General features: G+C 44.4%; 2 protein-coding genes across 2 annotated transcripts in view; one reads left to right on the top strand and one right to left on the bottom strand.

Moving 5' to 3' along the window:
• IGFBP7 (insulin like growth factor binding protein 7) overlaps positions 1 to 9,703 on the top strand; it is a 74,753-nt gene extending 65,050 nt beyond the window's left edge. Inside the window, 4 exon segments of the mRNA NM_001163801.1 lie at positions 1,753 to 1,862; positions 7,425 to 7,541; positions 8,354 to 8,480; positions 9,453 to 9,703. Coding sequence (NP_001157273.1) covers positions 1,753 to 1,862; positions 7,425 to 7,541; positions 8,354 to 8,480; positions 9,453 to 9,472 — 374 coding nt within the window. The 3' untranslated portion in view covers positions 9,473 to 9,703.
• The window catches only part of POLR2B (RNA polymerase II subunit B), a 50,405-nt gene continuing 43,946 nt past the window's right edge, over positions 9,631 to 16,089 (bottom strand). Inside the window, exons 19-25 of the mRNA XM_003129037.6 lie at positions 15,836 to 16,086; positions 15,668 to 15,757; positions 14,778 to 14,885; positions 13,995 to 14,108; positions 13,036 to 13,196; positions 10,320 to 10,515; positions 9,631 to 9,876 (exon numbers count right to left, since the gene is read on the bottom strand). Coding sequence (XP_003129085.4) covers positions 9,787 to 9,876; positions 10,320 to 10,515; positions 13,036 to 13,196; positions 13,995 to 14,108; positions 14,778 to 14,885; positions 15,668 to 15,757; positions 15,836 to 16,086 — 1,010 coding nt within the window. The 3' untranslated portion in view covers positions 9,631 to 9,786. The remainder of the gene's footprint in view (positions 9,877 to 10,319; positions 10,516 to 13,035; positions 13,197 to 13,994; positions 14,109 to 14,777; positions 14,886 to 15,667; positions 15,758 to 15,835; positions 16,087 to 16,089) is intronic.

Raw genomic sequence — 16,089 nt, 5'->3', positions numbered from 1 at the left:
TCTTGATAAGTCTGGTTTATCAATTTTGTTGATCTTTTCAAAGAACCAGCTTTTCGTTTCATTGATCTATTCTAGGGTTTTCTTCATTTCTATTTCATTGATTTCTGCTCTGATCTTTATGATTTCTTTCCTTCTGCTAACTTTAGGTCTTATCTGTTCTTCTCTCTCAAGCTGCTTTAAATGTAAAGTTGGCCTGTTTATTTGAGCTCTTTCTTGTTTCCTGAGGTGGCTTGTATTGCTATAAATTTCCTCTTAGAACGGCTTTTGCTGCATCCCATAGGTTTTGGAGTGTCATATCTTTGTTGTCATTTGCTTCCAGGTATTTTTTAATTTTCCCTTTGATTTCTTCAGTGATCCATTGCTTGTTTAGTAGCATGTTGTTGAGTCTCCACGTGTTTGTGTTTTTTGCAGTTTTTTTCTTGTTGTTGATTTCCAGTCATATAGTGTTGTGATTAGAAAAGATACTTGATATGATTTCAATTTTCTTAAAGTTACCGAGGTTGGATTTGTAGCCCAGGGTGTGATCAATCTTAGAGAATGTTCCATGTGCACTTGAGAAGATTGTGCATTCTGTTGCTTTTGAATGCAGTGTCCTATAAATATCTATTAAGTCCATCTGGTTTAATGCTTCATTCAGGGCCTGTGTTTCTTTATTGATTTTCTGTCTGGATGATCTGCCCATTACTGTAAGTGGGCTGTTAAAGTCCCCTACTATTATTGTGTTATTGTTGATTTCTCCTTTTAAGGTTGTTAGCAGTTGCCTTATATATTGTGGTGAACCTAGGTTGGGTGCATATTTAGAATTGTTATATCTTCTTCTTGGATTGATCCTTTGATCATTATGTAGTGACCTTCCTTGTCCCTTAAAATGGTCTTCATTTTTTTTTTCTTGTCTTTTTGCCATTTCTAGGGCCGCTCCTGCGGCATACAGAGGTTCCCAGGCTAGGGGTCCAGAGCCACAGCAATGCAGGATCCAAGCCACATCTGCAACCTACACCACAGCAACGCCGGATCCTTAACCCACTGAGCAAGGCCAGGGATCCAACCCGCAACCTCAAGGTTCCTAGTCAGATTTGTTAACCACTGAGCCACGACGGGAACTCCAAAATATTCTTCATTTTAAAGTCTATTTTGTCTGTTATGAGTATTGCTACTCCAGCTTTCTTCTGATTCCCGTTTGCATGGAATATTTTCTTCCATCCTCTCACTTTCAATTTGTGTGTGTCCCTAGAAGTGAAGTGGGTCTCTTGGAGACAACATATATATGGGTCTTATTTTTGTATCCATTGCAAACGTCTTCTGAGATGTGTTTCTTTCATTACCCAAGGAGTGGTTTTTGTTGCCCCTCTCCCTCAAAAGATAGATATACTGGTAAACAAAAAGAAAAGCATTATGTATTTTGGAAGTAAAATTCCACTATGTTAATTGCAAGTCCCAGATGAGTAACACAGCTGGTAAATAAAACACATTTTTTAATTTACCACATGATATGTAGGTGGAAAAAAATTTGTAAGTAATAAATGTTTTTTCCTGATTTTTTTTGGCCCATTCGTGGAGATGCATGTACCAAAGTAGAACTTATGGTCCTGCTGCTGCAAGGAAGCCAGTCTGGTCTTGGAGCTTTGCTTCAGATAATCCCAGATGAGACTGCCTCTTATGTAGGCTCAAGGGTTTCTTTCCCAGAGATACTTCCGGATCATTAGCTGCTGTTGCTAAGACTATTTAAAAAGATGGTTTGGTTTTGTGCCCTAGGTCCTTCCATCGTGACACCCCCTAAGGACATCTGGAATGTCACTGGTGCCCAGGTGTACCTGAGCTGCGAGGTCATCGGAATCCCAACCCCTGCCCTCATCTGGAACAAGGTCAGTGGCATCTAGACTGACGGGCTTTTCATACTCTGCTCAGGACAGTCAGGACCAGCCCCATCCAGGCCCGTTCGTGCCTGCTGCTCCTTCAAGTCAGGACTTTATGACCTGCAGGATGGTCCTCCCTGCTGAGCAGGGAGCCTTGGGAGCTGGGATACTGTGGCAGTGAGTGTGTGTGCGTGTGTCTGTACAACACAGTAGTTAGGCTGTGAGCCCCTGGCCAGGGTGGCTGAGTTCTCTCTAAGCCAGGACCTCTCAGCGTCCGTCAGCACCACTGACATCCTGAGCCAGAGGCTGCTCTGCTGTGAGGCTGCCTGGGCCCTGAATGTTGTTCGGCAGCAGCCCTGGCATCTGCCTACACACGTGCGTGTCCCTGTGACTGTTAAAAATGCCTCCAGTCATTATGCACTGTCCCCTGGTGGAGGGGCCCTCAAGTGCAAGGCAGTCTCCGGGCCAACTCTGCCCGGGTGACATATGTGGCCTGTTCCTAGATCAGCTGCGTCCCTCAGGCAGCCAAGGCTCCTGGCTCCTTGTCAGACACGTGCTGAGCGCTTGGGCCGCGCCAACTGCTGCCTGAGAATGTCCCCCCTCAGGGCCGTCAGCTTGTGTGCCTGTCTTGACATCTGAAGGACAGTGTGTCCTCCGCAGATCTGCAGGAGGGCAGGGGACCTCTTGTTGAAGCAGGCCCCACCTCCTGGTCACGCCACGGTGACCTGGTGTTACTGCCCTTAGACGTTTTGACTTGCTGAAGCATCACAGCTAACAAAACACAAAGCTCATTTGCGGAAAGGCCCCACCAGCCAGGCGGCTGGTCCTCCTGACGCTATGGTTGTGCACTGCCTGACGAGGAGCAACTTCTGGATTCCAAGGGCTCTGGTGCCCGCAGTCTGAACACCTTCGTTGCAAGTCGTAGAAACTCACTTGACACCAGTCTGGACAGAAAACAGGGGGCGGCTGGGTCCAGGCAGCCAGCTCTTTGCTAGCAATGTGGGCTCTTGTCTTGTCCTTCTGCTTCAGCATGAGTTCTCCATGCTGCAGGTGATACTGTCACTGGCAGCTTCAAGGTCACATTATTATAATAATGTCCCCTCTCCCAGCTGCTTTGTCAGACTCCCACTGGAGGAGCTGACCCAGCGTGGGTCACCTGCCAGCCTCTGCCCCAACCCCCAGGTGGCCAAAGGGGTGTGGCACCCCCAGGGCTAACCACCTGGTGGGAGCGGGGTCAGGGTGACACCACCTGTGACACCTGTCTCTTACAGCTGAAAGGGATCTAAAGGGAGGGATGACATTTTAGCTCAATTAACTGTTTTCTAAAGGGGAGGCAGGGCAGGAGCAGTAAAGATGGGCACGCAGTCGGCAGACATGTTCCTTTGGGCCTTCGGCGAGAGCTGCTGACATTCCTTGGCACTTCCTTGCAGGCTGCTAGTCTGTTCCAGGGGTGGAGAGGCAGAGGGAGAATGCTAACACCAGGGCTCTCCAGGGAGTACACAAAAGGCAAGTGTGACCCAAGTGTCCTGGGGCATGTGACATCCATGACAGAGCCTGGCAGAGAGGAAGCTCTGCGGTTCCTGGTCTGGATGAACACGCACATGGCAGGGATGAAGCTGTCCTGGGAAACCCTGCCTTTCAGCTCTGGCATCCCACGGGGCGGATGAGGGCTTGTCCATGGAGGAGGTTTGTGGGGAGGAAGAGAGGAGTGAGAGTGGGGCAAAACAGGAAAAAATTGTTTCTACAGACTTGCCAGAAATGAGCAAAAACCTACCTCCCAGGCTCTGCAGACTTATTCTTTTTTTTTTTTTTTTTTTTGGTCTTTTTGCTATTTCTTGGTCTTGGGCCGCTCCCGCGGCATATGGAGGTTCCCAGGCTAGGGTCGAATCGGAGCCTAGCCGCCGGCTTAGGCCAGAGCCACAGCAACGCGGGATCCGAGCCGCATCTGCAACCTACACCACAGCTCACGGCAACGCCGGATCGTTAACCCACTGAGCAAGGGCAGGGACCGAACCCGCGACCTCATGGTTCCTAGTCGGATTCGTTAACCACTGCACCACGATGGGAACTCCTGCAGACTTATTCTAACTGCATAATGTAACTCGCCACATGCGTGCCCTGGAGCAGTTTCTCAAGCTGCAGGCCCTGACCCATCCTTGAGTGTTGAATTTAATGTAAGGATCACAACCAGTGTTTTCTTAAAAAGTAGAACAGGAAATATCTTAGGTAAAGGCAGATTTAGTAAAGGTATTTCATAAAAATTTTCTTGGGTACTTTCCAGATCGCAGTGCAAAATGTATTTCTTCCATGGGCCATGTCAAAGCACTTAGAAAGCCAGTGGCCTAAAGAATTAAATAGGCCGGAGTTCCTGTTGTGGTGCAGCAGAAACAAATCCGACTAGGAACCATGAGATTGAGGGTTTGGTCCCTGGCCTTGCTCAGTGGGTGGTGATCAGGTGTTGCCGTGAGCTGTGGTGTAGGTTGCAGATGTACTCGGATCTGGCATTGCTGTAGCTGTGGTGTAGGTCGGCAGCTGCAGCTCCGATTGGACCCCTAGCCTGGGAACCTCGATGTGCCCCTGGTGTGGCCCTAAAAAGCAAAAAAAAAAAAAAAAAAAAAAAAAAAAAAGCAGGCCATTTGCTTTCTCTCCCCTCTGCTCATAACCAGGTATATATTAAGATCACTTGTCAAATCCAGTTTGAGCACAGAACTGCTTTTTGCATATGAATGAGTCTTAAAAACCCTCTCCTGTTAAGCTGAATGTAGCATGAGTTTCCCGCTCAAGGACTCTTGGTGGCAGCAGAACCAAAAGGGTGGCCTTCTCTCGGAGACACGGGGCTCAGTGCCAATCTACACTGGCCTAGCCTGGCGGGTGGGCTGTGCTTTCCAGACCATTACTTGCTGAGCCCTAACAAGTCCCTTATTTTCTTAGTAGATGCCTGGCATAGAAAGAGTCCAAGAGCAGTCAGAGCGATGCTTGCAGGGAAGGTGAAGACGCCAGAGTTCCCTCCAAACATTTAGATGTTCTCAGATTGGAAGGCTGTCTGTTCTTTTCCTTCCTGAACTTCTTCAGATTAGGGTTTTCATGACCTCCAAGGATATTCTTTTTTTTTTTTTTTATAGCTCTTATTCCTCCCCAGCTGTGTACAGACACCCAGTCCATGTGCAGGGTGAGGTGGGAACACATGCAGAGGGATCTGAAACTGCTTTTCTCTGATACTTCCTGTGCTTCCCTCCAGTTCTGTTTCTCCGGGGCCACGTAAGAGGCCGTGTGGATGGGCCGTAATTATTAAACCAGCCCCGTGGTCTGTTTCCAGTTTTTCATCACCTTAAACATCTGAGCATCCATGTCCTTCCTGCAGCTGGCTCTTCTTTTCCTATAGGATGATTGCCCCTAAAGATAAATGACTAGGTCAAAAGATTTAATTTTAGTCTTAATTAAAAACTTAGTCACTGTCAAATGACTTTCTGAAGGGACGGTAGCAGTTGACAGTGTCCCCAGCAATACATGGATGCCATGTCCCTGTGTCTGTGCCCACTCTTTAGTGTTAGCAGATGGGCACAGGTGTCACCTCCGCATTGCTCAGTGTCCTGACTCCATTTCGGATTTTTGGATTTTCTCTGCTGTGAATCACGTGTCCACAGCCTTTGGTGCAGCAGCAGCAGGATTCAGGAAGGTCTGGCTGCAGCTGAAGCACAACCAGAGGATGCTGAGGTGACCCCTGCACCTCACTGACTGTCCCCCTAGTTGAGTGTCTGTGGTGAGCAGTGACTTCTAGTTTTTTCTGTCCTGTAAACTTCTAGGGTTCAATCATTGAGGTAGTTCCAACCCCCTGCACATCTGTAACAGCTGAGAAACCACTTGTCTCAGCCCAGCCTGCATCTTTTTTCCAAATCTGAAAATGTATTTGTCAACAAACTCCTGGAGTTCCCTGGTGGCACAATGGTTAAGGACCTGGCATTGTCACTGCTGTGGCTCAGGTTCAGTCCCTGGCCAGGAAACTTCCGAATGCTGCGTGCACAGCTAAAAACAATAACAAACTCCCTTTACATAAGTAAGGCAGTGTAACAGTTTGCCACATAAAAACTTGCCATGTATAAATTCTTTGCACTACTTTCTGTATGTTTTCTATGTGGTAAAGATGAAAAGGAACCTATTTGAGACTGTAAATCCTTTTTCCTAATTACAAAGGTAGTATCAATAAACACCAACCTAACCCTTAAAGTCAGCCTCAGATGACAAACAGTGCTACATGTAGTCTATTTTTTTTTTTCTTTTCTTTTCTTTATAGGGCCACACTTGCGGCATATGGAGGTTCCCAGGCTCTGGGTGGAATCAGAGCTGCAGCCGCCAGCCTACACCACAGCCACAGCAAGGAAGGATCCAAGCCACGTACAGCTTACAGCAACACCGAAGCCTTAACCCGCTAAGCGAGGCCAAGGCTCGAACCTGTATCCTCATGGATACTAGTCAGGTTCTCAACCCACTGAGCCACCAGGTGAATTCCTGTATATTTTTTGACATACGTATTTTTTTAAACTCAGTATCACAAAAGCCTTAAAATATTTATATTCTGTGACTCAGCAGCTCTATTTCTAGAAATTTATACTGAATATATCTATGTATAGAGGATAAATTTTATTCTTCTGTGAAGTTTTATGTATTTTCCTAAGTTTACATAATGAACATACTTTGCTTTCTTAAATGGGGGAGGCAGTATTCAGTATTGGCCTCAAGTGAGGGAAAGTGAGTTTCTTCTTCCTTCGTCTTTCTCAATCTTATCATGACAGGCACAGGCAGCAGGTTTTTTGTCCTAAGGGAATGACAGCAGCATGTACCTGACATGCTTTTTTTGTTAGTTTTTTAGGGCTGTATCTGAGGCATATTTAAGTTCCCAGGCTAGGGGTCCAATCAGAGCTGTAGCTGCTGGCCTACACCACAGCCACACTGATCTGAGCCATGTCTACGACCTACACCGCAGCTCACAGCAATGCCGAATCCTTAACCCACTGAGAGAGGCCGGGGATCCAACCTGTGTCCTCATGGATCCTAGTTGGGTTCATTACTGGTAGCCACAACAGGAAGTCCTTGCAGGTGCTTTTGCTCTCCCATCTTTGGTAAATCATTTGATGAATCCTTAGCCCTCAGAACAAAGTAATGGTATTGGCTTTGGACTTAACCTGTTATTTCCCAGTGATGAGATTGCAGGAAGAGCCCAGGGGTTGGGCTCCTACCCCAGGTCCCAAGGGTCAGTTTGTCAAATGTGGCGAATGGCAGCAGGCCCAGCATTACCAGGGCATGAGGGGATGGTGGTGGCCAGTGGCAGAAAAAGTAGAACCATTTGTAATTCCCCAGCATGCAGAAAAATACATTAATTCTAAATATCTAAGCTTAGCGGTAAACTAACAGGAAGAGATGATATAGATTTCACGTAAGTGCTCAGGAAAGGGTCACGTGGCACTCACTAGGTTTAATCCCACTAAAAAGTCTGACAGCTTCCCTGGGCCACATCCACGCTGATGCTCAGTGAAGAGAACTCACACTGTTTCTTTCCTCCCTTTTTCTTTGCAGGTACAAAGGGGTCACTATGGAGTTCAAAGGACGGAACTCTTGCCTGGTGACCGAGATAACCTGGCCATTCAGACGCGGGGTGGCCCAGAAAAGCATGAAGTGACGGGCTGGGTGCTGGTGAGTAGCAGGGCTACGGGGAGAGATGGGCAAGCTGGCAGCGGGGCCTGGAGCACTGCCAGGTGCCCATCCTGCCTGCCCGGCAGGCCATAGAGCTGTGGCTCCTCTTTCACAGGAAACTTGAAACACAAGAACAGCTGGGTTTACCGGGTGTTTTGGAGACAACTGAAAAATAAACAAGAACCCAATTTTTTTCCCCCCAAGTGAATCCTCACAGAGAACAAACTATTATCTTAGTTATTAATAGTTACTTTATTTTACTTGATCTTTGATGGTCAGGGACCCACAAGGGAGCACACAGACCATGCCCACCAGGTCTCCCTCAAACTGCAGTGTGACCTGGGCTTGTCCCCAACTGTCCCTCAGACCAAATGTGGTAGCTGTAAATAATCCTCCGAACACAGGGCCTTCATTGTTTCTAGCAGCATCTTTGCCATGAAGCCCCTGGTCTTATCAGGAAACTTAGGAAATAATGACCTAACTGAAGGCACTGGAAAAAAGATGACTGCCATGGAGAAAGTAAAATTCCCTTTTCAGTGCTGTACCCGCGACATATGGAGGTTCCCCGGCTAGGGGTCAAATTGGAGCTGTAGCCGCCAGCCTACACCACAGCCACAGCAACTTGGGATCCCAGCCGCATTAGTGACCTACACTAGGTTTAATCCCACTAAAAAGTCTGACAGCTCAGGGCAGCGCTGGATCCTTAACCCACTGAGTCAAGCTAAGGATCAAACCTGCATCCTCGGGGGTGCTGGTGTGGTTCTCAACCTGCTGAGCCCCAGTGGGAACTCTAAAGACCCTTTTCCTTCCAGATATCTCCTCTTAGTAAGGAAGACGCTGGAGAGTATGAGTGCCATGCAGCTAACTCCCAAGGACAGGCTTCAGCATCAGCAAAAATTACAGTGGTTGACACTTTACATGAGATACCAGTGAAAAAAGGTAGGTAGTAAGCCTCATAGCTATTTCAAAATGACTAGTGCTTTTGATAACGGAACCAAGCATGGAAGTGCCAGAGTAACTCTTACTGGCATTCCGTGCTGTTCAGTATCCACACAGGAAGGGCATCAAGTATCTACGCAGGAGGACAGTGGGTGGCTCCCGAAGAACAGTCCGTGTTGGATGGAAATACTGTTGTTAGGACTTTAGTGCTTTCGTTGTTATCTTAATAAGAGTTGAAACTCAAACCCGATTTGGCTTATATTTCCCAGAACTTTCTATTTTCATGGCATTTTTCTTAGTGTTGTGACTATTAAATTCCCATTTAAAAGGAAATTATCATAGGCAATTCTGGTCCTTCACTTTAAGCTTTTCTCTGAGAAAAAAAAAAAGAGTGTGTTAGCCAGCACCCAAGCCTTGCCACGTCTGTCACGCCCGTCACAGGCCTCCTCAGGCACCCATCCTGGGGAGGCCAGAGCAACGCTGCTCTACATTTAATGGTCCTCTTAGATCGAGGACTGAACTGGTTTTAAGCCAAAAATGAGAACACAGCTTCCTGTCAGCCTGTGCCAAAGCCCCGCCAGGGCTGGGTCAGCTAGCCATGGTGTGACAGGAAGAAACAGGGCAGCCGCCGAGAGGCACGTGTGAAGTCTCAGCTCTGCCACTTGGGAGTCTGCCTGTGAACCAGTTTCAAAGGAGGGCCCTGAGCCTCTGGACCTCACCCGCCTCGTTTGTCAACCTGCTTCTCTCAGTTCTGTGAGGAAGCCACTTACAGAGGCCAGGGTCACCATCCAGCATCCTACAGAGCTCCAATTCCAGAGATTCCACAGGGCCAGCTACAGTCTCATCTCTTAGCCCTACATTTCAACATCTTCATTTATTTGGAAACACTAAACTTTCTCAGAATTAAAGTCAACCATGTTCACACATGTAAACTAATTCTTACCTTTTTTTTTTTCTTTTTTTTTTAAACAGGTGAAGGTGCTGAGCTGTAAACCTGCAGAGTATATTAGTCTGCGTAGCTAATAGTCATGGATAACTACAGCCCTGGTTCTCACCTAATAACCAGCTTCTTTTCATGCAGTACACTAACACTTTAGTTATATTCAGTGGTTTTTACACAGTGAAATATGAAATAAAGGTAACACATCAAGACTATCTACAAAAGCTGTATTTACAGAAAAGCATGCTTATCATGAAACAAAACAAATAAAATGCTTTTTCTCACAATACAGTACATTTTCATTAATTAAAAAAAAAAAATTTAAAGCCATATCATAGAAACAAGACACACAGAGTTGTAAGAGAGCTAAACACTCATCATCCGAGGTGCAATACTCATGGACATGAGCTCCTGAAACAGCAGCTTGCAGGCATACGGCATCCGCACCAGCGAGATCTAGGGTAGAGAGAAGGCCATTAGCGAGGCCAGACAGCAGCGCCCTCATGGCCCTTAACCCACTCGCTTAGGTTGTGAGTGCGTGACTGGTGCCAGCACTCAGCCTATGACCTTGGCCTCTGGTGGTTCCCTCTCTTAACTGGCTTCGGTATTTCACTCTTTCTGCTAGACCTAATTTATATTCACCTTCATGATTTAAAGTTCCTTCTACAAGTCCTTATTACTTCCAAAAGATGAACAGCCAAGAGGAATTCTAAGGTAAAACTTACACTGGTTTTTTGAAAAACCTAATTGTTACCTTTTCCCTCATTTCAAACTAGGAATCTGACAGAAGCTTGCTGTCAAAACTGCCCATCTGTTCCATCCCACTAAATCTGCCCACATGGTCAGACCAGCAGGGTCCCATCCTGAACAAGAGCACCTGCCCGTGAGGTCTAGCGCACCTGAGTCTTATTCCGGCAGCCTCTGCATTCATACGTATGGGTCCGGGTGTTAGCGATCGCCATTATGCCACACAGGTTGCAGACATGAACCTGATAAGGATCTGATGCCTCAAATAGTCTTTCCCTTAAAAACTGGGCTGCTCCATGGGCAATCTGACAGTCTCGTTCCATTTCTCCAAAACGCAGGCCACCGTCACTGTTAAGAGAAAAACAGCTGACTATTTTGTGCTTATTTTCTATTATCAATGCTACTTTGACTAACGGCAAAAATAAAGAACACTGTTTAGGAAAGGAGATTTGGACTCTAATTTTTATACGCCCACATTCTCACTACATGGTGAGGAGCTTGAGAAGTCTACCAGCTATTTGACGTATAGTAGAAGGTCCCCAGAGTACACACATTAGATTCAAGTATAACACATAATTTTCCTCATAAAATACAATCGAGTACAGACTAGAGACTCATCATACTATCATTGAACTTAACAGAATTCAATCTAAGGAAAGCATCTTCTCCAAGAATAAGTCACCCAGGCAGTCAAGCATGAAATGAGAAATGCATGTTGGCAAAGGTAATGGAAAGAACAGGTAAAGAGTCAACAGTTTGCCCAGCAGAGAGTGAAATGAAACGCATTGTTCAGGTGGCCACACAAGTGAATTGTGATGGCATCCTTAATATTCTTACTACAAAGAACAAGATTGATGAGCTGCTTGGTGGTATTACCAAAAACAAAACAATTGGTCAACTTTGGAGGATTCTAGGCAACCAACTTGTCATTCTGAAAAGTAAATAAAAGGAAGGAATCACACATTTATCTGCCTTTCCCCTGTATGAGCTACGTCACTAGGGAACCAGCTGAGGAAACAGACTTTTTCCCTATGAAAGTATTGGAGCTAATAAATGAATAAAATTGGAGATCTCTTCAGTTTGCAATTAATTGTTTTAAGTAATGATCATTAATAGTTGCTAAAGTCATAAAAGACAACCAGCTGTTCAGAGTATACAGTACACTGCTGCCTCTGAAGTGTTCATGTGAAGGAACACAAACCCTTCATCTCATCAAGATTTGATGAGCTAAATTTACAAGGAAAATAGAACACACAATCCAGGAGTACAATCAACAAAATCCAGATGTGAGAAACCCTCTAGGACAAACAACCCAGTTAATTCAACAAACAGCAAGGATGTTGGAGGGTAACCTATGGATTAGAAAGAAAATTCAAGAGACAGGTCAATCAATTGCAAGGCATGGACCTTACCTGTAGCCTAATTAAAACCAACAAACCTATTTTAAAGTATGCAATCATCAAGGAAATCAACACCAGATATCTAGTAATATTAAAGAGGCACTGTGATTAGTTTTTATAAGGTCCCTATATCTTGGAAAGCAAGGGTTCTCAAAGTATGGTGCGTAGCCCCCAGGAGGATGAAAACTATTTTTATAATACCAACAACATGACTGCCTCTTTCACAGTGCTATCATTTGTACTGAGAGCTGCAAAAGTTACTGGATAAAACTGCTGGCACCTGAACACATCAAGAAGGCAGAACCTCACCTGCAGTCATGTTCTCCACTGTATCTCAAGGGGGAAAACCAGTTTTACTTTAAGAATGTCATTAATGAAGTAGTAAAATTGATTAGTTCTCTTGAACTTTGACCTCCTGAGTACACATTTCTTAATATTCTATGATAAAATGAGGAGCTGCCACAGCACTTCTGCTATACTCTGAAGATGGCAGTCCTGTCGCCTTTATCACGAAATGTCTTTTTTACTTGAAAAAAGAGCTGACACCAATTGTGATGATCCACATTAGCACTAACTATGTTAATTCAGACTTATACATTTGGCAGGCATTTTTCTGGAAAATGAACAAAGTGAGCCTTTCACGTTAAGGAAAACAATTTTATGTATTTGTTGAAAGTGACTTAAAATGTAAGTTTTCAGTCAAAAATCAGAGTTTTAGAAACCCTCTATCCAACACTTAGACTTCATAACTTCCCAATACATAAAGACTTCTAATGACATGGTGGTAATATTCACAAATGTGAATTTTTTCTTTTGTATAATGAAATGTGTCAACATTTAAAAATCTGCGTAACTCAGTGTAGCCATATTTTCCAAGTGATCAATTGATACTATAAAGTTACATATGTATAAAATACATTCAAAGTGTAAGACAAGCCAATGGATTTTAACATAATAAATATAAGAGTTACTTAAGTGGTTTCAGATTCTACATCACACTAACCTTTAAGAAACAACTTGTCCTTTTGGTGCAGCAACAAAATCACTTGAAAATTATCAAAATATGCTTCCCTTTCCAACCACGTATGTGTGAGGTCAGCCTTTCCTCATACACTTAAATGTAAAGGTAAAATACAGGAAGCAGTGGGGTGACTGCAGGAGCAGACACATGATGCCAGCCATTTTCTCACAAACCAGTTCATTAAAGGATTCGTGAAAATGTAAACTAATGTCACTCATTACTAAATTTTTTGGACAGTACTTTTCAAATGTTATAGTAAATGTGCAATGGGTTTGTCACTGCTTTTAAATAATAAATATTTTAAACCTTTCTCAGTTTTAATTTCTGACATGATAAATGCAAAAGGCACAACTCCCAGACAAAAGCCAGCCCTCAGGGTGCTGAAAAAGGAAGAAACGGAGAACCTTCTTTTCTGTCGCTGTGGTGATAACCACGCGTCGCCCTTACCGAGATCTCCCCTCCATGGGCTGCCGATTAAGGATCTGAATAGGTCCCCGAGCTCGGGAATGGATCTTATCATCCACCATATGCTTCAGACGCTGGTAATACGTGGGGCCAATAAAAATTTGTGACGTGATTTTTCGACCAGTGAATCCATTGTATAGGACCTGAAACAAGTAGGTTTTAAACCACAGACTTAAAAATATTAAACAAATTCAAAGAATATATATCCATATATAATTGCATTTCTATAAAAATCAAAACAGACAGCAATTCCCATTGTGGCTCAACAGTAATGAACCCAACAGGAACCATGAGGTTGCGGGTTTGAACCCTGGCCTCGCTCAGTAGGTTAAGGATCTGGCGTTGCCCTGAGCTGTGGTATAGGTCACAGATGTGGCTCGGATCTGGTGTTCCTGTGGTTGTGATGCAGGCTGGCAGCTGCAGCTCTGATTTGACCCCTAGCCTGGGAACCTCCATATGTTGCAGGTATAGCCCTGAAAGAAAGAAAGAAAGAAAAACAGACAAAACTACTCTATCCTGTTAGAGGTAAAGAGAGTGGTTACCTTGAGGACAGGAAGTAGTGACCGGAAGGGGACACAAGAGGATGAATTTAGGGGTAAGAAGGTTCTGGTAATTTCCAGGATCTGGGTGGCACTCACACAGTTGTGTTCACTGGGTGAAAATTCATCAATCTGCACGTTCATGATTTTGCACACATCTGAAGTGTGTGTGTGTATACATTCGTCAGTGAAAGGTTTAAACTTTTCTTTCTTTTTGGCAGCATGTGGAAGTTCCTGGGCCAGGGACTAAATCACACCACAGTAATGGCCTGAGCCAGTGCAGCGGCAACACCAGTTCCTTAACCCACTGCACCACAAAGGAACTCTCAAAAAGTTTAAGAATGAAATTACACTTATACAGAAAAGAATACACATAAGTGACTAATGTAAGAGCAAACATACCTCATTTCCTCTGAGATGGTAACCGTAATCAGATAAAAGATTAGAAATCTTCTGCACGTTAACAGCATCATTAAATGGAGTGGCATCACCAATTTCACCCTTGTTAGCTGATACCTTAAAAAAAAATGTAGTCTTTAAAAGTCTGCTTCCTTCTGTCTTCCTTTAGAAGTTTACGTCAATTTAAAAAAAAAAAAATCCTTTCTACAAAAGAGAAGATTTTGAACTTAAGACTAAGAATTAAATGTCTATGTAATTTTGTAAGGTTCATTTTATTAGCATCTTACATAAAATATAACAAACTGTTTACCTAAAAAAATCAATAAGCCTTCAAATAGGAAGCTCCCCATGAGACCAGATAAAAAAACTCCCAAATACTTCCTGTGACCAAACATTTTAATGCCCTAAAACAAAGCCACCCATATGTTGCAAGCTGTAGCCATTTTACCTTAGTAAAAAGCTTAAAAACAGAAAATCTCAGCTGGAAGATGCACACAGAGCTAACAGTACAGCTACAAAGTTACTAGTTCCACAAGCTAAGCACCACTTACAGAAAAGAACCTGTCAAAGAATAACCACATATATAAAAAAGAATGGCTGTAGTAGGTTTTACCAAAATCCTTAAATCATAATTTTGCAAAAAAAAAAAAAAAAAAGACATAATCATAACCACCTGAAAAGCAGGAAAGTATCATACTGGCTTTTTCCAAAGTACATGAGAGCACCTACCTAACATTTCAAAAGAAACGGCAATTTGGAAGCTACATTTTTAAAGAAATCTCTTACCTTCCCCTGAAGACACTCAATCAAGTGACCAATCGTCATACGAGAGGGGATGGCGTGGGGGTTGATGATGATGTCAGGGGTGATGCCTTCACAGGTGAAAGGCATATCCTATAAAGGGATTTTTACAAGTCACTCTCAACATGGCATGTTCAGGTACCACCCAACACTGAAATGAAGGGCCCTGGCTCTACTGCCTTTAGGCTCTTAAGTTAAAGCACTTTTTTTTTTTTTTTTTTTGTCTTTTTGCCTTTTCTAGGGCCACTCCTGCAGCATATGGAGGTTCCCAGGCTAGGGATCTAATCAGAGCTATAGCCACTGGCCTACGCCAGAGCCACAGCAACGCCAGATCCGAGCCTGAGTCTTCGACCCACACCACAGCTCATAGCAACGCCGGATCCTTAACCACTGAGCAAGGCCAGGGATTGAACCCACAACCTTGTGGTTCCTACTGAAGAGTTGTTAACCACTGAGCCACATGAACTCCTCAAAGCACATTTTGTCTTTTATTTAATTTTTTTTTTGCTATTTCTTGGGCCGCTCCTGCGGCATATGGAGGTTCCCAGGCTAGGGGTCGAATCGGAGCTGTAGCCACCAGCCTATGCCAGAGCCACAACAACGCCAGATCTGAGCCAAGTCTGTGACCTACACCACAGCTCACGGCAACGCTGGATCGTCAACCCACTGAGCAAGGGCAGGGACCGAACCCGCAATCTCATGATTCCTAGTTGGATTCGTTAACCACTACGCCACGACGGGAACTCCCCTTAAAGCACATTTTGATTTAATAAAATGCTCAACAAAACTTTGGGTTAGAGGTGATAAAAGATACTTACCTCTTGTCTATAGTGAATACCACAAGTACCCTTCTGACCATGATAAAAGATACTTACCTCTTGTCTATACTGAATACCACAAGTACCCTTCTGACCATGTCGACTTGCAAATTTGTCTCCAATCTGTGGAATTCTAACGGAGCGCACCTGAATTATACAAAGATAGGTGAGTGAAGTCAGCCTGTCTCCTTCCCACAAATAGCACTGTCACAGAACTACACTCACCCTTATTTTACAAAATTTGTATCCTTCCTGGTTGAGAGTGACCATAACCTGGTCCACGATGCCTGTCTCACTGGTCCTGAGGAAGGTGCTACAGTCTCTCTTGGTATAGCGCCTGTTAGTACCCTCCAGCTCATCTTCATTTTCAGGCAAGGTCACAGTTTTGCCAATAATAACATCATCTCCTGACACACGAACCCCAGGAGCGATCAAACCATCATCATCCAGCTTGTCATAAATGGCATGCCTCATACCTG

This window comes from Sus scrofa, chromosome 8 (genome assembly GCF_054392235.1).
Source record: "Sus scrofa isolate SSC_HxYL_T2T_F1_AM1 chromosome 8, Sscrofa_HxYL_maternal_Yorkshire_Landrace_v2.0, whole genome shotgun sequence".
NCBI lineage: Eukaryota > Metazoa > Chordata > Mammalia > Artiodactyla > Suidae > Sus > Sus scrofa.
Note: the sequence above shows the minus strand (reverse complement) of the source record. Positions and strands in the feature narration are given on the sequence as shown.